General features: G+C 48.7%; 1 protein-coding gene across 1 annotated transcript; it reads right to left on the bottom strand.

The window, feature by feature from the left end:
- Positions 1-3,037: 3,037 nt before the first annotated feature.
- Positions 3,038-21,724, bottom strand: mybpc2a (myosin binding protein Ca). The gene is made up of 27 exons (XM_040191885.2): positions 21,721-21,724; positions 17,966-18,049; positions 17,724-17,872; positions 17,354-17,471; positions 17,139-17,187; positions 15,588-15,644; positions 15,335-15,507; positions 14,968-15,100; positions 13,776-13,900; positions 12,755-12,860; positions 12,443-12,612; positions 11,727-11,892; positions 11,234-11,340; positions 11,116-11,145; positions 10,675-10,814; positions 10,411-10,570; positions 9,354-9,458; positions 9,042-9,230; positions 8,767-8,901; positions 8,413-8,580; positions 8,107-8,195; positions 7,232-7,427; positions 6,278-6,417; positions 5,610-5,769; positions 4,219-4,355; positions 3,617-3,803; positions 3,038-3,395 (listed from the first exon to the last, which is right to left on the bottom strand). Exons 3-27 carry the CDS (start codon positions 17,829-17,831, stop codon positions 3,361-3,363), a joined length of 3,183 nt encoding a protein of 1,060 aa, XP_040047819.2. The 5' UTR covers positions 17,832-17,872; positions 17,966-18,049; positions 21,721-21,724; the 3' UTR covers positions 3,038-3,360.
- Between the last annotated feature and the right edge of the window lie 1,254 nt (positions 21,725-22,978).

Genomic DNA, 22,978 nt, shown 5'->3' with positions numbered 1-22,978 from the left:
TACCGAATTTATTGTGGCCCACTTGAATCGGGATGTATAAAAAATCAATTCTAAATGTTTGATTGAGGACCATGTTTCTAGACTTTGGGCCTCTTAACCCCAGAACCCTAACCGGCCCCCGTGTAAAAAGAGACCCTCGCTGGAGGATTCTTCTTCACGTGGACATAAGCTGACTATTTCTTTCAGCCGAATGTGGTCATGAAGTCGTCATTATTCTTGTGAAATGTGAGGGCACCTCCACCCCCCACCCCCCCCCAGATACAATGTGCTCATTATATGGGTCGTGAGCTCTGGGAGGGTTTGTGCTCTTTAATCATTGAACACGATGACATGGGGAATAAGTCACAATGGTATTCAATAGTGCATAGCACGGGCCGCAGACGATGAAGACAAAGGGGCGGCGTGCGCGCGGTCGGGTGGTCTCGAGGTGGATGGAGCTCGTGTGCGCTGCAGAACAAACAGGTGGACGGTCCTACGTGATGGATGCGTGTTCTCCCGCTGTCTCATTTAGTTCTCATAGTGTAATTATATGGATGAGACCCACGGCAGGGCTCTTTTGCTCCAGTGCTCTTCCTCGCTCCCCCCCCCCTCTCTATCTCTTCCTCTCTCACTCCAAGTCTGTGATTTCATGCATAATTACTTGGATAATTATAGTTCCCTCCATCCTACTGTTTCAGGAGGTCTGCTTCTCTCTGGCGTCTCCAGTCTGTCTTTTTCCTTTGACTCGCGTGCGCACACGCAGACCCTCCATGGCCCGGTGGTGAGGCTCGTCCTGTCACTCCCTTCTGTTTCCCCTCCGTCGTCTGAGGCGGGCCTGTTCTAATATTGGAGAGACAGGCACAGCAGATACAGTGCGCGGGAGGAAGCCGGCGGTTTACTCCTGGGCTGCTGTGCTTCCTCATGAATTATTCATCCAGACATCACAAATTTAAAGAGCCCTAAGGTGTGTCACCGGGAGTGATGGGAAAAACAAAATGCTCGTTTTTTTTCCCCCTTCTTTACTTCCTTACTACTTAAACCTTTTTCCGCATGAGAAGGCAGAGGCTTCGTAAACTTCTCAACCGTCTCATGTTTTTATAAAGTTTCATAGGGCTCGCGGATTGTGCCAGTAGATACAATTAGTTTGATTGCTTAGCAACTGAAAATCACTTTTGGAGAGAGGGAACAGAGGGTAAAGCTCAGGTGGAGTATCAACGTCACACGCTGGTTTTCAGAAGATCTGTTTATTCCCCAAAAACTTCCATGCGTGAAAAAAAACATGCGGCGTGTCTTTCATGTGTCAATCAGCAGAGAAACGCTGCACACTGTGTCTCAGACAACTGACAATCCAGAGATCCACACCACACACACCACACACACACACACACACACACTCACAACACACACATGCTTGCAGAGTCGTTTACTGCTCAACAGGGTTCAAAACGTAAGCTCTGCGCTGCACTGCAGGTCTGCTGTGCAACCAATCGTGACCTACTTTGAGGTATCTGGAGGATTTTCCCTTCTTCATCTGAGCGTTTATGCCCTCAACCTGTTTTCAACTCATCTGGAACAACACGCTGAGATGCAAAGGAGGAAATGCAATCTTCTGGGCTCAGAACGTTATAAAGTGAGTGCGAGGAGGCGGCATTGGGCTCCCGTGTGTGGGGAGGCTTCACGGCAACGCGATAGTTCTTAATAACCTGCCGTTTATGATTACCCCCCCTCAGGCCCCCGACGGTGGTCATCCTGGTCATTGGTACTATGCTCTAACCCCCTCTGCTGGACAGACAGGAGACCAGGCCCCAATGCGGTCAGCGGCGGGACGGGCCTGCGGGGGTAAAGGGCCCCGAGAGGAGGGCGTACTCGTTCTGCAGGGGGCAACTTTCTGTTGCCGTGTTGATCCTTTTCTTCTTCCGTCAGAGGATGGAATTAGGGGGAGCGTACGCAGGGTGGTCCGGGTTGCAGCACCAGTCGGCGAGGCTTTAATTTGGCGTGCGAGGCGAGCCGCGGCGGACTCTCCCAGCAGGCACGGTGCCGTGTTTGTTTTGCGGGTGTGTAAATTAGCGGTAATTCGTTTGCTCAATAATGACGTGGGAGAGTTAATTAGGGCAATGTTGATGGGTGCATTAATTAGTCTAATGAGACCCTGATTCGGAGTGTGTGTTTGTGTTTGCACGGGCACGAGTGTAAGCCATGTATCCGTAAAGGGCCACCACTATGGGTCAGGCCATGAAAAAGGTAGTGAGACAGCATGTGGGAATGGGGGAGTGTCGTTCATCCATCCATCCATCCATCTATGTATGTATATCTGTATACATAAACAGTAAATACATTTAAAAGTTATGATTATCACCGGTCTGCTCATCTGACGGAGATCATTGTGCACACCGGTAATAGTGGACAGAAGATGCAGCTGAGCCACACGCCAATATTTAATTGACCACTCGTTAAAATGATGAGACTCGGCGGCAACCATGTCTCATTTGTTGAATGCATGTTGCTTAACGCATGCTCCTCCAAGTGTCTCTGCGTCCATGCGTCCAAAAGAAGAAAAAAAAGTGCACATCTTTTTTAGAATAAACAGCATCAAACAAAGAAATTTATGTTTTTTGCTTGATGCTGAAAAAAAGTTGTGACCAGCTTTGGTTTGTTGCTTTGTGTCAGCGGCTTCGATTGAAAATGACCTGCAGCCTGTTGCTCCTCCTGTGTGAACACATAGGACACCAGGACAGGAGGTAAAAACCAAGCGAGGACCTTCCAAACTAAACCCGGGAAAGCCCCCCGTGTCTCCGTCTCAATATGTGTGTGTGTGTGAGCACGAAGGACGCGGCCCGTCTACATCTGTATCCTTGTATAAGAACCTCCTTTAATGCCGGTGGCGCCGTGATGTCGGCCACGCCTCGCTGAACGGCCGTCACCTCCACTCAACCGCCCCCCCCCCCAGTGCCGCTTATGCGTCGCACACGGGGGGGGTGTGCAGCCGGTCGGTCGCACACCCCCGGGGCCGTAAATGCATCCCGGAGAAACACACAACAGACAACACACAGAGCCGCAATGGATGGGAGGCTGTTTTTATAAGAGCGTTTCAGTGACAGGTTTCACTTCACAGATAAGAGGGATCCGTCTGCCGGTGCTGCCGCACAAGATGTGGCACGCGGCAGCTTGCTGTAAGAATTTATGGCACATTACTGTCGTGGCATTCGTCACGGGCAGCGCTGAGAGGCAAGCGTAGAGGGAGAGGGGGATCGGGAGGGGATGGGAGGTGTGTGGGGGGGGGGGGGTGATCTATTCTAATCATATTTATTCATGACTATCCCATTATACATAATCCATTACTATTCCTGTTCGACTGTATCCTCGGCTGTTTCGCGGTGTCGCTCATTTCTTCGTCTCCGCTCCTTTCTCTTGTACAACTGGGGGGGGATCAAGAGGAATTTAAATCAGCACGAGAGGCCGGAAGATCATCGCGTTCAAAGAAAACTACAGCACTCAGAGTCCTCCAAAAAACTTTAACTGACAAAAGCACGTTTCAAAACGAGAGATCAGCCAGAGGACTGACGGGGTGGAGAATTGTCTCGCCGACCTTTGCCGAAGTGAAACTGGTGTGTTAGTTAAGTTAAGAAGTTAAGCGTACCGTGAACCTCCAGCTTGCACTCCACCGCGTCTTCGCCGAGGTCATTGACGGCCCTGCAGGAGTACTTGCCCCCGTCAAACGCGCCCGGCTTGCGGATGCTCAGAGTCAACACGCCCTGGTTGTTCTGCATCATGAACTTAGGGTCCTCGCCGATGATCATGTTGTTCTTCATCCACGTGATCTTCGGCTGTTGGTGAGGGGAGGAGAGAAGGAGGCGGCTCGCGGGCACAGCGAGACCGGGTAGAGAGGGGGGGGGGGGGGGGGAGAGCAGAGGGAGAGGAGAAATCAGGTCAACATTTGGGCTCGACAAAACTTTGCCGATTGTGGCAAGCGAGTGGGAAGGATCTTTCTCCTCCTTCTCTCCTTGCTTCACTCGTGGAAATGCATCCCTGCTGCAGAGACATCAAAAACCTGTCAGACCGCTCGACACACCCAAGACTCGTGTGTTGCCTCTGGAGGCCAGCGCTGCAGCAGTGTACGGTTTGGTCATTTGCTAGATACAGTAGGGACATTGCTTACATTCAGCACACTTCTATGTTAAATAGGTAGGTTTTAGCTATTGATAGATCAATCGAAACATAAGGTGGTAAAGCGGTAAATACCTTGGGGCAGCCGCGGACAGCGCAGCTGATGGCCGTGGAATAACCCGCAACCACACTTCTGTCCATCAGGGGCGCCGTGAACTTGGGGGGACAGTTGACGTCCATCTCTTTGAAAGGCGGGCGGTGGTGGGACAGACCTGGGCAGGCGGAGGAGGAGGGCGGCACGCCTCAATTCATTTCTTACGCACACCGCAGCGGAGGAGCAGACTAGCGTGAGCTTCAGGTGAATTTGCGTGAAAATGACAGACAGGATGCATTATTCAACAAACACTTCCAGTCACCCCGCCTTCACTCGGGGGACGTCGGAGGACGTGTTTTGTTTCCTTACATGAGCTGAGTTTGTTCCCCGGTTTTAAAGATGGATGGGTTGAGGATGATGATTGTCTTTGCCTAAGAATATTCTGAAAAGATGGGCCGTGATATTGTTTTGTATTTATTTTGACTGTCTTATAATAATAATATTTCATCGGGAATACAATGAGGATAATGTTTTTCCATCTTTGTTCATTGTCGGGCCCATGAGTGATCAATGAAAGACATATGAAGGAGCGTCAGCCTCCACCCTACTGAAGAACAAGGGACTGAAGCACATGTTGGCTGCTAATTGATGGTGCCTTGCTCATTCCCCAATTTTGTACACATCAAGTCTTAATCGCGCCAATGTTCCTTTTTTAAAGCGACATCAATCAGGCATGAAGGTGTAACAGTTTGTCCATTACTTCCTCGTCAGCTCCTGCAGCACGCCAGGAGCCGCAGGCTGGGGAAGATTTGTGACACGTCCTGACGGACATTTTTCAATTTAGCCCCAAAACCGAATCGCTTGGCTCGTCGGTGTGACGCTTTCAAGGTGCGCTTCTGCTGCTCACACAAAAAGGTCCAATCAGCGGATCGGTGACTTAAGTGTTTCACTACCGTGTCAGGTGGACACCGTGATCGACCAGCCTCACAACTTTATCGGCCCGTCTACGGCCTCGAACACAAAGGAGTTGCGTCTGGTCTGTTGCCATATTATCTGGTGAAGTAAACTGCAGCAGCAGCAGCATTTGGCTGGTGGCAGGTGTTAATTTTCCGGCCTCGTTGCTTTCATAATCCACAGCCGGTATTCAATGTTACGCAACACTCTATCAAAGAACATTTTTGTTAAATATAATCAGCGTGCATTGCTCTAAATTATGTCAAAGAAATTAATCACAGCCGAAAAACCGCTCTGAAGTTGTTACTGTTTTAAATCCTATTGGCTTTTGCTTTTGTTAAATATGTGCAATCCTGCTCGCATTACCTTCCTCTCCTCTGCACGGTGCCCTTCACTCATCGCCGCTCTAAAGTTTGAACCGAAGGCGCGTCGCTCTTTGTGGGGTGGGGTGGGGGGAGGGGGGGGTCGATTACCTCACCTGTTTTGGTAACGACGGCGGTGTTCTCGCTGATGCCGGGCACGACGCTGAGGCCGCAGATGTTTTCGCTGAACACTCGAAACAAGTACTCGTTCCCCATGACCAAGTCGGACACCGTGCAGCCGGGCCTGCGGTTGTGCTCCACCACCGTGAACCAATCCTGGTGAGAGGGAGGAGAAGACAAAAGGTCGAAAGGGCATCCTTGCTCTTCCCGTCCGTTCGCACGACACGGCGACCGCGCGGCTTTAAGCGGTTTGTGGCTAATCGTCCAGCAGCCGTGGTTGGACCCCCTCATTCTGTCCCAGAGCCTAAAACGTCCACACTCATTCGTGTTTTTCGCTGAAGATTTCACAACCTTTAACCTATTTTCCATATTCTGTACATGATGAATAGCAACAACATATTGGTCCAGTAACAAGGGGAGGGGGACACTGCACCTGCACATTTCAACCATCTCAAAGAGAGCATGTAAATAGTATCCGGACAAAAAAGTGTGCTGTCTTCCATGATGTTAGACTATGTCCAAGTTAACATCTGGATCTCCTCTGTGAAGCACAACTCAACCTGACATTCATTTACATTTTCCCATTGGAGGCCTTTGGTTAACCGGTTCCAGGCCTCCAGTGAGACTGTCGCTGCATTACACGCCTCCGCCCTGCCTGGCGTACCTTAGTCTTCATGTCAGCCTTCTGAACAGTGTAGCCGATAATCTCGCAGTTGCCGTCGTCTTTGGGCGGCTTCCACTCCAGCGCGGCGTTGGTGCCCCAGACGTCGGCTACGCGCACGGCGACGGGAGGGCCGGGTTTCTCTGATGGGTTTGGTGAGAGGGGACACAGGTGGAGTTGGAGGACTTTAGGATTCTGTAAACTGGTATAAGTAACTTGCCTTCCTGGGTAGACATGCACTGGAAGCTTTCAGGTCGATAAACCGGAGCAGGAAAGTCCCAGAGAGAAATAAATGAACGTTTTTAGCAGTAGATGGTTGGCAGGTGGAGGGGGGGGGGGGTGCATTCCTAGGAAAAAACTGCCCAACTGAGAAATAGGAGAAGGAGAAGGTTGCAGTGTGTTTATCATCAATCTTTTCTGTGTGGCCTGCACAGTGAAGGGACACAGCACGCTGTGTCCCTTCACTGTTAATCCGGAGCGGTGACGGATCAGCTGAGGGGGGGTTGGGGGAAGCTGGGGGGGGGGGGTGTCGATCACAGGAGCTGCAGCCTCTCATTAGCTCAACCTTCTCGGCAGAGGAAGTGACAAAATCCGAGCCTAATCCAAGTCTGCGCGCACATAATCCCGGAGGAGCCCCGCCAAAATAATCCGCCCGACACACCCTGACCCGGGGAGACGGGCCCCAAGATGAGGGATGAGCCGGCGGGCCGCCGTGGCAGCGCAGGAGCCCGGATTAAACCAGAAAGAGGCATCAGCGCTTTGATGAATTGCTACTTTGAGCCTCAGATCCGCGGGACTGTGAAATTAGGAATTATCATCAAATTTGGAAAAAAAGAAAAAGCTCGACATCTCACAGATTTGGACTCATGGGCCATCACGCACTTCCGAACAGGTTATTAACCGCGTGGCACGCGCCGGCGTTCCGACCTAAACGGGTGGCGCCGAGCTCGAACTGACCCACGACCTGGATGTGCAGGTCGGCGCTGTCCAGCGTGTCCTCGACCCGGACGGACAGCGTGTACTTCCCGGAGTGGGTCCTCTCTGCCGAGCGGATGAAGAGGATGGCGTCCACGTCGCTGGTGCGAGTTCCCACCGTTTTGTCCTCCAGGAGGACGCCGTCTTTGGACCAGGTGGCGACGGGGCGAGGCTTACCCTGCAGTCGATAAAAATAAAGCGCTGCAGGAACGATTCTACCCCGAGAATACATTTGAATCCGATGCATTTCATGTTGCAGAGAAACAGTTTGTGGAAACAGGTCTGGGCTTTAGTTACATCACGTGTTGCCTCAGTGGGAAACCAGCAGTTGGAAGGTTCCCTTTACCACGTGCATTTTGTTCCTTTTACATTCTCAATAGGTTTAGACCAATTAGCACTAATCAGAGTTTAGCAAAACAAGGTTCAAAATGAGTAGATCCAGTTAATGAAGCAGAGCTCTTGAAGAAAAACAAACAAGTGTTTAAACCAAAACTAAATAGAATTAATTTAATAGGATGATACTGATCTAAATAACTAATGTCATGAACGTCACTTGTTTTCGGCCTATAGTCTGTTGGGTTCAATTTAGATCTTTTTTTCATTTTAAGACAGTTTGGTGCAGTGGGATTTAAAGTTAGTTAGAAACTATAATCAGGATTTTAACAAAGGGTCTTTGTTTGTGCGACACAGACTCTGTTATAAATGGTTCAGGGTCTGAAACAGCTACTTAGTTAGTTTGACGTTAAGGCTACCTAGTAACATTTAAGCGTTTTGTAATGACTCACTCTTTGGGTTGCTGCTTTTGCTCAGCGAATGCAAATCTAATCCCCTAAAAAAAGAAAAGAGTTCCGACTGACCTGAAAGGGGAGGACCAGGTTCACCTTCTCGCCCACGCGCGCGATGAGTTTGCTCCTCAGATGGCGAGGCACGCGGATCTTTGGATTCTCTGCGTGATGGACCCATGAGAGACGGAGAAGGAGAAGATAAGTGTAAATGTACCCACACAGTGGAATTATTCCTTCTTGGATGCAGGATGTGGTTGTGAAATAATCCACGTACAAGAGCTAAAACACGATATCACTGACCGGTACAGAAGCTGGGAAATGTTAGAGCTCACATCATACGAGATAGATGAAGTTCTGTAACACATAACAGCTGCTCACCCACGACCTCTCTGATCGTGACGGCCTGGGAGAGAGTTGCTGGGGGGCTGCGCCCGGCGATGTTGACCGCCGTCACTCTGAACAGCATCCTCTCCCCCAGCGGGAGGCCCTTCACCCTGTACTGGTTCTTCCCCACCGGTTCTTCGTTGGCCTGCGCCCACTGATCACCTGAGGGAGGAGCCGTCGAAAACCCACCTGGTGATTGTGTCGGGAAGCTGATCGGGAATCGGGTGTGTCTAAAGTTATTTCTAAAGCGGCCGGTCTTTACGTTCTGATGGAAGCAGAGAAAGTAGCTCACGGATTTTATTCTCCACTGTGTGTAAAAGCCGTTTTAACATTTTTCTGCGTATTTACTTCCTTCTTTGCAGTACTCAATGATGTAACCGTCGATCCCGCCTGCTCCGATCTTCTCCGGAGGACGCCACTTGAGTGCGCAGGTAGTGTCCGTCACGTCATCCACCGTGAGACGAGTGGGCTCGCCGGTGGGGGCTGAGGGAGACGGGAGCTAATTAATACCTTAATATCCAGTCCAAATGGGATGGGAGGTGGGTTAAGCTGCCCCCGAAATGAGCGTTGCGTGAAAAGCCTGCGCTGATTAACCATTGTGCTAATGACAAACGGCCACGCACCGATGGGCATGAAGGGCTGCGAGGTTGCGCTGGGCTGAGAGACGCCGACGCCGTTGACCGTAAACACTCTCATCTCGTAAAGTACACCTTCAATCATCCTCTTAGCCTCGTACGTGGTGGACTCGTGAACGTCAAAGTTGAGCTTGGTCCATCTGGGGGAGCCGACCTTCCTCCTCTCCATCAGGTACCCTGCAGGAACGGCGTGCGGGAGTCATTCAAAAATCGGTGCTGTTTAGAAAGTTGTGTTGCGCTGCTGTTTTTTTTTTTTTCGTGAGATGTGAACGTTAGCCACCGCGTTAGTTTGGAAGGTACCTTTAATGGGAACTCCGCCGTCAAATGCCGGAGGGTCCCATGTGATCGTGCCAGAGTACTCTCCGACTGACGTGCAGCGGACGTTCTCGGGAGGGTTGGGCACATCTGCAGAGGCACGTTACAGATGTGAAGGGAAGGAGAGGAGGGATGAAATGGGCGGAGCAAAGAGAGAAGGCATAGAAAGGTGCTGCGTTCGAACATCAAATCCTTCACTTTGCTTTGACCCTGATTCAGTTATTCCAATTTGTCTTTCATACTTTTATACTCCTCTGTAAAACAACTTTATCATTTCGAAGCAGCAAAGATTTTGCCAGTTAGAACAAATCACTTGTGCAAACGCTGCTTGCCGTAGAGAACGGCATACATTTCAAAAGCATGATCAAATAATGTGGATATTTTAATACAGCCGATGACTTCCGGGTCCGACAGGTGAAGCCAAAAAAACAAGTACCTCAAACCAGCTTTTTCTCTAATGGTCATCAAGGGACAACTGGCAAAAAGAAGTCAGATTGAAGAGAAGTTTATGAGAAAAGGACCTTTTATCCCTGTAGATTGCTTCAAAACACGCTTATTATTTGATGTTATTCGTGTTTTTCTAATCTATTTTTATCACTTTTTGTTGATCTGACGAGTAGAACCTTTAAATTAGTCTGAAATCCTTTACAATTAAAATCCTGTCTATTGTCTGTTGGGATCAAACAGATGCGGTGACATTGAGTTCTCACTTTTAACTGCTTTAATGCACCATGATAGACTTTATAAAAATAAAAGCAGACAGCCAGATTATCTGGCTGAGGCCTGAGAGTTTGGCTCCAGTCTTAATTTTAGCTTCAATGACCTTTTTGAGAGCCTTAACAAATGTTCAAAACGCATTCTGTACACAAATTGCAATAAAATGTTCAGACGAGTTTTAAAAGATGGCACCAACAGCAATAAATGTTCGCTGCTTTTATGATAATGATTTCTGTCCATTAGGCAGAATACGAGGAGCAGGAAAAGCAGAAAAGGAGCAACCAGAGAGATTTGAAAGAGGCAAAAGTGCACAAATGCCACGAACCCACGATCTTGACGGTGAGCTCCGCCGTGTCCTCTCCGGCGGGGTTCGTCACGCTGATGGAGTAGAGGCCCTCATCGCCTCTCTCCGCCCCTTCAATTATGAAGCTGCTCAGGGACTTGTTCGACTCCACGCGGACCCGTCCCTCGCCCTCGGACACCACCTACCACACGGGGGGGGAAAGAGGGGACGGACGAGAGACATGGCCAGAATAAGAGAGACCCCCGTCATTGAACTTCCCTTCACGTCTCCTTCCTTCTCGCTCACTTGGTTTCCTTTCCTCCAGCAGACGGTGGGCGCCGGCTCGCCCGTGATCTCAACGTCGAGGCTCAGCTTGTTTCCTGCCACCACGGTGATGGTGTTGTCGCTCCCTCGCCCGCTGGCGTCCAGGTGGATTTTGGGAGGGTCTTTGAAAGACGGGGAGAGGAAGGTCATTCGGGATTGTAGAACATTTGTTTTTTTGTAAATGTCTTCTTATTTTACCATAATATTTTCTTGAAACCTGGTCAACAAGACGTGGCAGTTATTTTACAGGATTAGTTAGAAGCTGTGATGTAAAGACATGAAAAAAAGGGACCTCAATCACTTTGGCACTACCTGTGTTGCTTATATCCATCTTCAGATGAGTATTGGACCTAAACATCAGCACATTGAGCGAGCAGACCAAAATGCAAAATGATTTAAAACCATTTTAAACACAACATTTACCTTCTCTGGGAACATATGCGATCTTGATTTCTGAGAGGTAAAATATATGAATTAGTCTCATTCACATATAATCAGGCCATCAACTGTTTTGCATTCCGGGTTTGCGTGGCGCTCTCACCCAGGAAGTTGAGCTTTGCAGAGAGAGACAACGCGTAGCCGTCGGGGACAAACGAATAATCTCCAGCGTCCGAGGGCGCCACGTCGTCGATCATCAGCTTGTGGGTCCTGTGGGTGCGTCGCCAGATGTTACCGAGGAGGCGACGCTCGCGACCAGCGATTATCCATTAGACTGTTGCCGTAGCAACACACTCCATATCGCAGAGTGATGAAAACTGTGAGAATACTAAATGGCTTTCACCTTGTATGACCGCCGTTGTGTCGGCGTATCTCCTGCCGCGGGCTTTGATGGAAGGATTACTGAGAAAAGACCCAGACCCCAGGAGTATGCACCATGTGCAGTTGAGTGTGTGTGTGTGTGTGAGTGTAAAGATTGCAGGCTATCCTAAAAAATGGGTCAAATAAAACCCTCTGGTAATAGTTTGCAAAGCCGTGTGGCGTGAGCATGATCGTAGTCGAGTCTGCGTGCGTGCATCCAGACGTTGACTTGATACCTTCCAAAGTGTGTGATCTTGACGCGATCGCTGGGCTGCACTTCCACGCCGTCCTTGAGCCATTTGCCCGTTGCATTTTCATCAGACACTTCGCATTTGAACACGGCCTGTTCGGCAGCCTTCACGGTCAGGTCGGCGATGCTCTGCAGAACCTCCAGTTCCTTATCTGAAGCGAAGACAGGCAACGGCGTGGATCAGTGACAACGCTGTCGATTACTGCTGATGGCCGAAGGGAACGTCATGTTTAACACACTGACTGAACACTGAAATATCACCACGGGTTTTGAACCATTCTTTTAAAATGCCTCGTGAACTGAATGCATTCTGGGAATAACGAGCTACTCGTCCATCACGTTGTAGGTCGTCCATACTGACCACATGGATGCTGATGTGCTGAGGAGGCGTGTCCACCGAGGAGAGATATTTCAACACGACTTAATCAATTTGAGGGACTCGTCTGGCTTTCACTGGAACGAGTTAGACGGCCCGATGTCTGAGGGGTGAGACGGTGCTGAAGCAAATTACCACGACGGATAACGTGATGAACTACTGATAACGAGGGATCAATGAAGCAATATCAATCATCTGATGAGCGATGGCTAATTTAACGCGTCCCATGCTTGTCAGGATGGAGAACGTCAACGTGTGCTGTACACGTGTACACACAGCCACGTCTGAAATACTCGCTAACAAACTTGCTGTTGAGGAACCGGTACCTTCAACCTCCAGTTCCGCCTTCGACTCCCCGCCGTTGGTGAGCGCGTGATACGTTCCGATGTCGTCCTTGGTAGCTTCATTCACAATCAGGATGTGTCTCTTCCCGTCCTTTTTAAACCTGTACCTTGAACCTGCTGTTTCTTTGTTCAGCTCAACTCCGTCCTTCATCCTGAGGAGACCAACACGAACGTTACAAGGGATGAGGGAGAAGAACTGAAAACTCACTTTTCTTAAACTGACTATGTTTACTCATTTATACGGGGATTTTTAAATTGTATGCCATTTCCAAATGAACTGATTGACTCTCTCACCATTTGACGTTGGCTCCTTCCTCGGACACCTCCACCTCGAACTCCACCTTCTGTCCCGCCACGGTGTGAGCGTCGTCCAGCGGCTTGGTGATGGTGACTGGAGGCTCTAAAGACAAAAAACAAAGCTTTGAGTCCAAGTCTGAGGAACTTAAGCCATAAACAGAGTCCATCCACAGGAAATCGACCGAGTGACCCCGAGCGGGAGCATCAGAGGACGATGAAACGAGCCCGAGGGAGCGAGAAATGATTTCTGGAGCCCGGTTAGATTCCAACACGCACCTCAAGTCTTAACTCTTGATAAGGTATTGGATGGCTATACATTCCAGTCATAGCGAGGCAGAAATAACTTCACATGGCCAATATGGGAGGTGAATCCTCATGGTTGTTTATCGTTGTGCATGATGACAATTTTACCTGTTATGTTATCTAGTGATGTATGTAGATTTCATTTAAATGATAGAATCCAGAACCAGACTGTTCAGCGATAGTTTTAGCTCAGCGCCCTTGTTGGAGTGAAGCTCAGCTGGGATCCGGGTAGTTTGGTATCTGTGTGGTACGCGGGATGTTTATGTACAGAGGATGCTCTGCTGGCCTCGGCTGTTTACCTTCACCTTTGGTTCGGCCTCTGACGATGTGAGAGCAGGACGCGCAGTGAAGCACGGGTTAATGCCGAAGCAGTTGACTCACTTGCATCTATTAAAAATCCCTCACAGACACGACCGACGGAGAAAGAGACCCATGAGATGTACAGTAAACCGGAGTGCACTTATTAAAATAACCCAATATAATATAAAGAGTCGGCTCGAGGCCCCCGCGAACCCTTTGAGGATAAGCGGTGCGTCTCATAAATACGCCATGATGACGATACGTACGGCTCGACGATAACGAAACAATGATCCCCCTCATTAGGGAGGAGTGAGCAGACGACAGGGTGACGACAAACAGACGCACGCTCCACTCGAATGACAGCGTTTGCTGGAGCGGCGGGAAGGATTCCTCCGAAGGGCCGTGACTCACAAACCTTTGACGAAAACCTCGGTGAAGGACTTCTCCTCCCCCACCACGCACTCGTACGCTGCGTCATCAGACTGGTTGCACTTGTTGATAGTGAGCGTCCGCTTGTTGCCCACGCTTTCAAACACATACCTGGATGACGGGGGGACGGGGGAGGGACGGGGAGGGACGGGGAGAGGGACAAAGAGGATGAGAGAAAGAGAAAGTAATAAAATGGTGTTTCCAGCCAATCAGATGGCGAGAGGCCCAAAGACGCAAGAGTGAGTCAGAATTACAGAGCGAAAGAAAGGGTGCAGAGACCTTCAGGCGCACTTCAGGCAGTTCTCACACAGCATTCGGAATGAAATGTAATTTATACATGAGCCTTGTAATCAATGTGCACGTAAACCCACGTAATGGTGAGCTGGGTGTCCTAAAACACGGCTTTAACCCTCTTCTGCTAAACCCAACCAGGGTTCAACCATGCTTTGTATTACTTTTGTCGCTTCCGCATCAATATCAGTTACAGCGTATCAAAGAATCCCAATTGTGAAAAGACGGATCTGACGTTTTATCTCCCTCTGTGCACTTTCAGATTCTGTCACGCGGAATGCGTCAAATAAATCGTTCACCAGATATCAAGAGAAGGAAAAGGAGAAAGAAGAAATGTTCTGTGCATCATAGTGACTGTCGTCAAACAGGAAGAGGGACTTACTTTCAAGGAACTCAAAATGGCAGATGGTGGAGCCATTGAAAAAACAGCTGTACCCTCTTGAATAAAACAGCAGAAGAAGTCTTTGATGGAGAGGAAAGAGCAAAGTGGAGGGCCAGAGACACCGAGGAGAGCTCAGCAGGCTGAAGAGGCTCGAGAACTAACGTTTAAATCTGATGTGACTCAGAAAAAATTCTCCCAAAAGATTTCAACAACAATAACTGTGACTCATCGCTCCTTGGAAACCCGCTGTAAGTTACTCACTTCCTGTGATTGTCCTCCCAGGTCCCCTGATTGTGTCCTCCTGATTCCCATCACCTGCACCTCCCCGGTGTGTCCAAACCACGTGTGTCCCATGTCCCAAATGTCCCCATTAATCACCCCTCTGTTCCTCTGTGCGCTGTGAGGCGCCGTCCAAGTCATCGGAATGAAACATGAAACTTTGTACTGCAGTTTTTGTCGCATCAACAAACACGCTCCATCCGGCGCAAAGCGGTTATTTGCTTACTTTGCCGACGGTTTGATTTCCTGTCCGTTTTTGAGCCACCTGACGGGGATGTTGGGGTCGGCCACTTCCACCGAGAGATGGATCTTCTTGCCCTTATCCACCGAGTAGGCCGCATCCAGCTTGCGCAGGAAAGCTGACAAGAAGGAATCCGGTTAGCAGCCAAACGATCCATAACGGCCGAGCCGCGACACGCACATGCTACACCCCCCCCCCCCCCCCCCCCCCCCCCCCCCCCTCCCAGAGGCCTTTAAACGGAGCAGGTATTTACAGTCCGCCGCGTCAAACTGCTCCTGTTTCCCGCCTGTCGCCTCGCAGCCTTTTTATTTGCCTCGTGGCACCTCTGGTGGGGTTTTTTTGGGCTCCTCACCTTCACTCTTCTTGGGCTCCACCTTCTTCATCTTCTTCAGCCTCTTCAACAACCCCCTCAGGTCCGTGATGCCGTACTCAAAGGCGATTCGCTCGTAGTCGCAGGGCTTGGCGTCCTTCAGGATGACGAACACATCCACTTCTACTTCTTCTACGACTTTTTGCTTCTTCTCCCTGTGGGAGAATCGCACCGTTGGAGAGATACAAATTCAGGAGTCATTGTACGTGTCTGTGGCTGAAGTCGACGGTGGTACCTTTTCTTGAGCAGGGCACTGAAGTCCAGTTCACCAGCATCCTCACCTGCATCTCCGCTGAAATGTAAAGAATAGACATCCAGGCTGATACAAGCCGGGGCTATTTATTGAATTGGGCAGAAGAAGAATGAGCACTATTAAAAAAAAACATTCATTATAATATAATCTCCTTTTAAACAGAGCTATAAATACACAGACGCGTTATAAAGACAACATGAGCAAATACGACGGCGCATGGTGGAGTCCGGATGTAGTGAATGAGTGGCTGGAGCCCCTTTTCTCACCCAGTGTTCAGATCGTGAGTGAGAACATTGATCGGAGCGTTTGATGAGGACTACAAGTTACCATCATGCCCTCAAGTGACAGACAGAAAATCACAACAGACGAGCACATGTGAGCGGGAGACAAATAAGCTGTAAGCAAATACTCATATTCAAACACAAACATCGGCGAGCGAATAGTTTGACACTTGGCTGTACTTGTTTTTATTTGGAAGTGTGGGGAATATTCATCAGTGACAGAGCGGCATCGGACCTTCCCTGACAATCCCTTTAGCAAGTAAATATAACATTGCCCTCAAAACCAAAACGTGTTTAACTGCAGTGTTTCTCAATCCAAAGTTGACTTTTCCAAAGCGGTTGCGTTCACGTGAAAATGGGGATGCGTGGGGGGGGGGGGGTTACTGTAATGAGCTCTCTTGCATGTTGCGAGAATGTGCAATGAGAGTAAAGCACAACGCGCTCATTTCTCGCTCGTACGTATTATTAGAAACACTTCACCGAAGCCGCCGCAGCAGGAACTCGATGCTCGCCGTGAAAACTAAAAGTGAAACGCAAACAGTGTCGGTGACGCCGACGCACCGTGGTTTAGAGATGTGTTGATGCAAATAATAACTATTTCCTATCTACGTCTACCTGAGACGAGCATCCCTGTATCAATTGCACTAATTATACATTATTATACAGTATTCTACAGTATTTATGGCACTCATATATATTTTTTTGTGTGTGTCTAAACTAAATATGATGCTGCCTTTTGCATGTGGCGCCTCTCAACTTGCCTTTGCCTTCCTGCCCCTCCAACGAGGGGAGAAAACGATATCTTTAATCACAGACTACAAAAATGGAGCCTCGAGACCTTGTTGTGAAAGTGTCGGCTGATTTACGATCACACAGGACGCGCATACTGTAAACAGCCTGAGCTGCTGAAATAAATAATAAAAGAAAACCCATTAAACGCGGCATACACAGATACGCTTCGCACAGACAGATACCGAAATAGATTTGAAGGGAAATCTGTCAAGCGGCCTTCAGAAGCTGTCACAGAGACGTGTGATGAAACACACGAGGCGCCGCGCCGAGGGGGAACAACCCGAAAGCACCAAGGCGACACTCGTCGCGTCGAGGCGGCAGACGGACAGACTCGTGCAAAGTCTGCGACAGACACACGGGCGGCGACGGCTGCCGACGGCGGAGCATGAGTGAGCCGGTGTGACGGCGGCGGCGGGGGGGAGACGCGTTGAGCGGGGCCCTCGCCTACGCCGACACTCACGATCGCTTAAACGCCTCCAAGATGTTGTCCTGCTGCTCCCCTGCCGCAGCTGAAAGCAGACAGAAGGAGAGCAGAGAGAGAGACGGGTGAGAGAGAGACGGGTGAGAGGCCTCGGCCGGGGGTTCGTTCACACGGCAGGAGGCGCCAAGCGGCGAGAGCGACACAAAGGGCCCGGCGACCTCGCTCGCAGGCCGCTCCATGACAGGAAGACCCACCTTCCACGGAGACTTCGAATGTGCAGCTGTCGCTCTTGTCCTTGGCGGTGACCTCGCAGCGGTAGCCGCCCGCGTCTCCGTCCACTACTTTGATGATGCTCATCTCGTAGGTGTAGATCTGACGGAGGGAGACGGAGGGAGACAGAGAGGGACGATGGGATGCAAAAGAAGTGAAGTATCAAGGGGTTGCCCAATGTACAGTCCGGTCCATTGAAGATAATTCCATCAGGGTGAACGTATTTGGTAATATTATCTTATGATGGTACTTGATTTGAGTTAAAAGGATCACCACAATCAAATGGCTTCATCCACTGGGGACCACGAACGTCTCCGGCACACAAAAACGTCGTGGGAATCCATCGACACGCACCTTGGTGTTCCTGTCGTACACCTCTTTGAACTGCACGTGCTTCCCAGCTTTGCTGCCCAAGTCGAGCCACTTCCCCTTCACCCATTTCATGGTCGGCTTCTTCGCCATGTTGGAGGAGTCCACTTTAGCCACAAACGTAATGTCCTTGCCTGCGAGGAGCCGCAAACGAAAGACGGTGAGGAATTTGAACAGGTCAGCTGACCGTATTGCATCAGGAAAGTGGCAGACTTTCTTGGCAGGACCTTTGGTCGCTGTGGCGCTCTGCGGCCTCTCCACGAAAACGCCGCTGGGCTGGGACAGCTGTTGATCCTCCGCTGGCACGCGCTCTGTGAAGGTGGTCAATGCAGCACAAAGCGGCGTGTTAAGGACGTTTGATCGTAGACAGAAGACCTTAATCACTAGTCCTCTTGATCGTGGGACTTTTACAGTGAAATCTATTCGATGAAGACCTAGTAGGAATAATTCTCAAGTCTCAAACCACTAAGCCCCCCCATTCCCTCCTTCCCCAGTTCCCTCCTTCCCCCCTTCCCTCCTCCCCCCCGCTGAGCATAGCGATTTATTCAGTCTATACGGTCATTAAGCAGTAAAACTAAGCAACAGTCTTTCCGTGTGTCAAAACCACTCAGCGTGTAATTCCTTTGCCGTTACACTGGGTAAACCCTTTGGGACCCTCTGATGAATGACAACGGCGCCCCCCCCCCCCACCTCGCCTGTACCAGACCGGCCCCAGGGAATAAAGAAGCTCCTCAAATCGCCTCTGAAGGCATCACATTAGGGTTGACGACCTGCAGTCTGCAGCCGAGGCCGAGGCGCAACGCGAGGGGCCCTTTCATCTGTTCGCTTGTTTCTTTGGCGGGTAAATTGATGAAACCCCTGTGAGGTGTTTGCCCGTCAGTTATGTACGCTGGTAGCGTCGCCGACGTGTTCATTTCTCCTACCTCCTCCTCCTACTCCTACCAGGAGGCGACGCTGCGCCGGAGGGGGGCTGTTGAACACAGGCGTTAATTGGCCCGATGAAACCCTCGACTTCAGGAGAGGAACACTCACACGTTAAATCGACTGCTCTCACACTCCAAAAAACACATCTTTGCTTCTCTGGGTCTGATGTACGAATCCTGTTTTCTCCCCCCCCCCCAAAAAAAACAACAACTGTTAATGAGATGTGTCTTTAGCAATCAAGTTCAAAAAAACCCTGTAGGTGTGCTGAGTGCCGTTAACTGTATATATTCTGCTTGGTTTCTCTCACTTCCTGGTTTGGACTTTCTCTTCTTGGTGCCATTAGAGAAGGTTTATGGACGAGCGGCAGGTAACACCAGAGTAGAGAGAGATGAGCCTCGGGTGGGGGCCCGTTGGACGAGAGCTGTGTCACGTGAGGTCATAGGCCTCCATAAACTCTCTCCCTCTCTCTCTCTCTCTCTCTCTTTTTACGGGCTCAGTTAATTTGGTCTTTTAATCAAAAGTGCCCCTGCGGGCGGATCCAGGTTCGGATGTCCGGGATGATTTAAAAGGTTTCGGTGAGAATGCAAAGTGGGTGAAGCGGATACTGGAATGGCACCCACGGGACGCGGCGAGTGTTTACACTCCTACACGGGTTCATTGGACAGTTGCTTGGTTCTGGATCAGGGTTTCACAGTGAAATAACTCCAGACTCTGTCCTTGGGACATAGGAAGGGAAGCTCGGGATGTGTGTGTGTGTGGCAAATAATTATCAATTTCAATTTTGAATTACAAAAGTTCTCATCATCATCAGCTTTAAGTGTGGTTTTGAAAATGAGTGCGCTAAAATCTGGCATTTGAACATTAACTAACCCAGTCTCAGTAGCTACGTGGCTGGTTGTGTTATGCGGTTATTTTTACAACCATGATAATCCCTCATTTGTCCAATTCTCTTGTGAGCTTTACTGACTAAAATCCTTTAATCTGAATTGATTATTTAGTTATTTACCAACTGAACACTGTCTCTATTTTATTTATAATTAATATTCCAAAAGAAATGATTGAAAATGATCCGGAATGTATGGACAGGAATAAAATCCTATCAAATATGGGTTTTACTACACTATAACGGTAACATAAATCCATCTCTGGTCTTCTATACATTATAGAATGTAAGGTACTGTGTTATTTATTTAGCATATCATTCACTTATCATTGGATCACCTCCTGGTAAAGAGCATGCAGCAACTAAAACACAGGCTCATGTGCATGTACAGCATATAAAGAACACACACACACACACACACACACTCTCATATGATACATACCCCAGTAAATAAAGGCAGGATACGTCACTTTTTACAAACCAGACCTCAATTGTTCATTTCACACCAAAATGCTGTCAAAACGTTCTCTCGGGTGCTTTGGTGGAAGCAATCTTGCTGTCATGGACTTCTCTGCTATATTTGTATTTTATTTCATTGCTTCATCTGACAGTTTATCTGATGTGACTTGAAGTGCTTTTAAGTTGCGTCTTTGAATAGTCGTCGTCTCATTCTCTTCCGGCCCTTTTTTTTCTCGCTGTGATGCACTTTGTCACTTTTGTCGGAAACATAAACATAAATAAAGACATATTTTGTGATTATTATTGCATCTTGCTTGTCCAGAAATCTTCTGCGCTGCCTTTTGGCAAACTGCAATAAGCAAGCTATGAAGAATTCATCTGATGCATTTGAAAATTCCATTTTTGGTTATTATCTAAAACGTGATGTGGGATTCCTGATTCACAATGGATCCAAATGAGATTGAGGTATTTGGGTTAAGCGAGGTCCCGTTCTACTGACACAGTTTGATGTAACTTAAGTAAGTTTTCTGGTAATATTCTGCTCAATACAATGGATAATATTCCATAAACAATGAGGATTCAGGGTACAAATCAGTTGCTTTTATAAGCATTTAACATGAAAGACGCTGAGGCGGCGAGAAGCATTATTAGGACAACGTCCTGCTCTACGTACACCTTCAAGTTAAACAAATAATGAAACACACACACAGAAACACACAAAAACACGAGTACAACTCTCTTACTCCATCCTCTGTTGCAGTTGCTCCATGATATGAATTGACGTTTTATCCAACGAGGTGAACGGAAAACTGTGCATGAATAGACTCTACACACAAATGTACAACAAAGTAGGTTTTTACACTCTCGGGGGACTCATTACTTATTTCTGAATGCGTGCCACTGGCAGAGGAAATCTCCATAAATATGCATTGTATGCCGCAGCCTGCGAAAAACGTGCAGCGTTACAGCTGCCGCACGGTGCACGTTTGCACCCGACCTACGCGTCCAGTGCACGTGGCGTGCGGCTGCTCCCCCCCACACACAGTTATAGTTCTCACACGTAGCCGTTTAGTTCAGTTAAATTTGTTGACTTTCAGATCAATGGAATTATTGCTGCCGTTGCAATTCAAATGTGAAGTCTGATATTGAAGCAACGATTGAAATATATTGCAGCAGATTCCTCTTCCAACACAAGGATTTGGGTTTGTTAACGCATCCGATTGATGCTTACTTGAAAGAAAAAGAGCGTTTTTTTTCAATAACCAATAATTTATATGAGTTGAGGTTTAAATGAGGAATGCTAACAATTCCAGAAAGACATTCGAAAGAATAATTTGCATTGAGTGTATTTATGTGAAGATTTAAGAATATTCAAGCTTAAATAGGAATGTCAAATACAGACACACACACACGCACACACACACACCGATACAGTATATTTATATAAATTAAACACCTATTCGGCTCCTAACACCAAATTTAATTAGCATCTCTGGTGCTCAAAATAATCTCAATTCCTCAGTGCGAATAAAATGAATTTGCTGAAACAGTGAGCCGTGATCGTGTGGTTGGTGTGTGCGCGTGTGCGCGTGTGCGAGTGTGGCATCATGCATGTCCGCACACTCCCCACAGACGTACACTGCTTCTGTGTTTGTTTCATCTGCAGTTCTTATATCCACAGGCAGTTACAGACGCACACTGAGGGGGTTTTCTTACCCTTCTGGACTGAAAAAAAAAGAGAAAGAAGAAACATTTATTAGAAAATGTAACAATCCCTATCGTAACATTTTAATAAAAAAATAAGAAGCGTCAGTTCTCTGTGGTTATTGTGGTTTATCTCTATAATAGCTTGATTATTGTGTGCGTGACTCAGAAGTAAATTGGATTTCCGGAGCACAGCTTGTGGGCTCAGATTAGATGCCATGGAGGAACTCACCAGCAGGGGCTGCTGCCGTCTCATCGCCCTTGGCGGCTGCAATTAAAGGCAAATTATGGAAGAAATGAATTGTGCATCCTCATTATTTCATATCATACATCAGAGCGCAGGGTTTGGGTCATGGCTTCCGGAGCTGAGACTCTACGCTATCCAAAGGGTTGCGTCTTGTGCTCTGAACCCTAAGGAGACAGCAACTAATACCCATTTAGACACATAACTGAGGGCACTTGTTCCGCGCTCTATGAATATGAAATAATATGCATCGTGTTTAGAAATCAAGCGCCTTTAAAAACACACAACTCTTAGTAAATACGTTAATTTCAGTGACATAACGACATGCTGAGAAGCATCAGCACAGGGGAACCTCGCGTTCTGCACCTCTTCTTGATGTCTGTAGGATTCCCTCTGGCAAGAGAGAGAATATTGGATATCAACGCATTGCAGCGCATGCTTCAGACGAGAAATGGTTTAAAGAAACAGAGATCATGAGGAATAATTGGGCATAACAAAATGAAATGAAATGTGGGCCTGGAGACAAGAATGCTTTTTGCTGGGATAAGTACATCAAAGTGCCAGGATCCCATATCTGGGTTACTTTAAAAGCTCAAGGGCGTCCAATGAGATGGCAGATTAGGCGGTAAGTTTCTGTCCGCCGGACAAACTCCGGCCGACTGCTGCACGGTAACAATGCAGCTCTGCCAGCGCTCACGTCCCGGCCGTCCTCTTTCATCCGCTCCGCGGGTCCGTGGCCTCGTTTGGGGCCGATGCTGAAAGGTTTGGACGGAGCAAAGTGTGTTTTAAAGAGGGACAAGCCACAGGAATGAGTGAGGACATCGTCCCGAAGTCCGTCCCCCCTCCGAACCGCCGATGACATGCCGAAAAAGAAAAAGTGCCCCACGGGGCCTTTTAGCAGTGGGTCTAAAGTATCAGGGTCCGGCCCGGCCTTGGCCCCCCGTGTGTGTTCCAGGTTGGCACAGTGTGCCTGCTGGGCGAGGGAGGGGGTGAGAGGGGGGGAGGGAGGGGGTAACACTTCTATTC

Source organism: Gasterosteus aculeatus, chromosome 11 (genome assembly GCF_964276395.1).
Source record: "Gasterosteus aculeatus chromosome 11, fGasAcu3.hap1.1, whole genome shotgun sequence".
NCBI classification, from domain to species: Eukaryota; Metazoa; Chordata; class Actinopteri; order Perciformes; family Gasterosteidae; genus Gasterosteus; species Gasterosteus aculeatus.
This window is presented reverse-complemented; position numbering and strand designations above follow the sequence as displayed.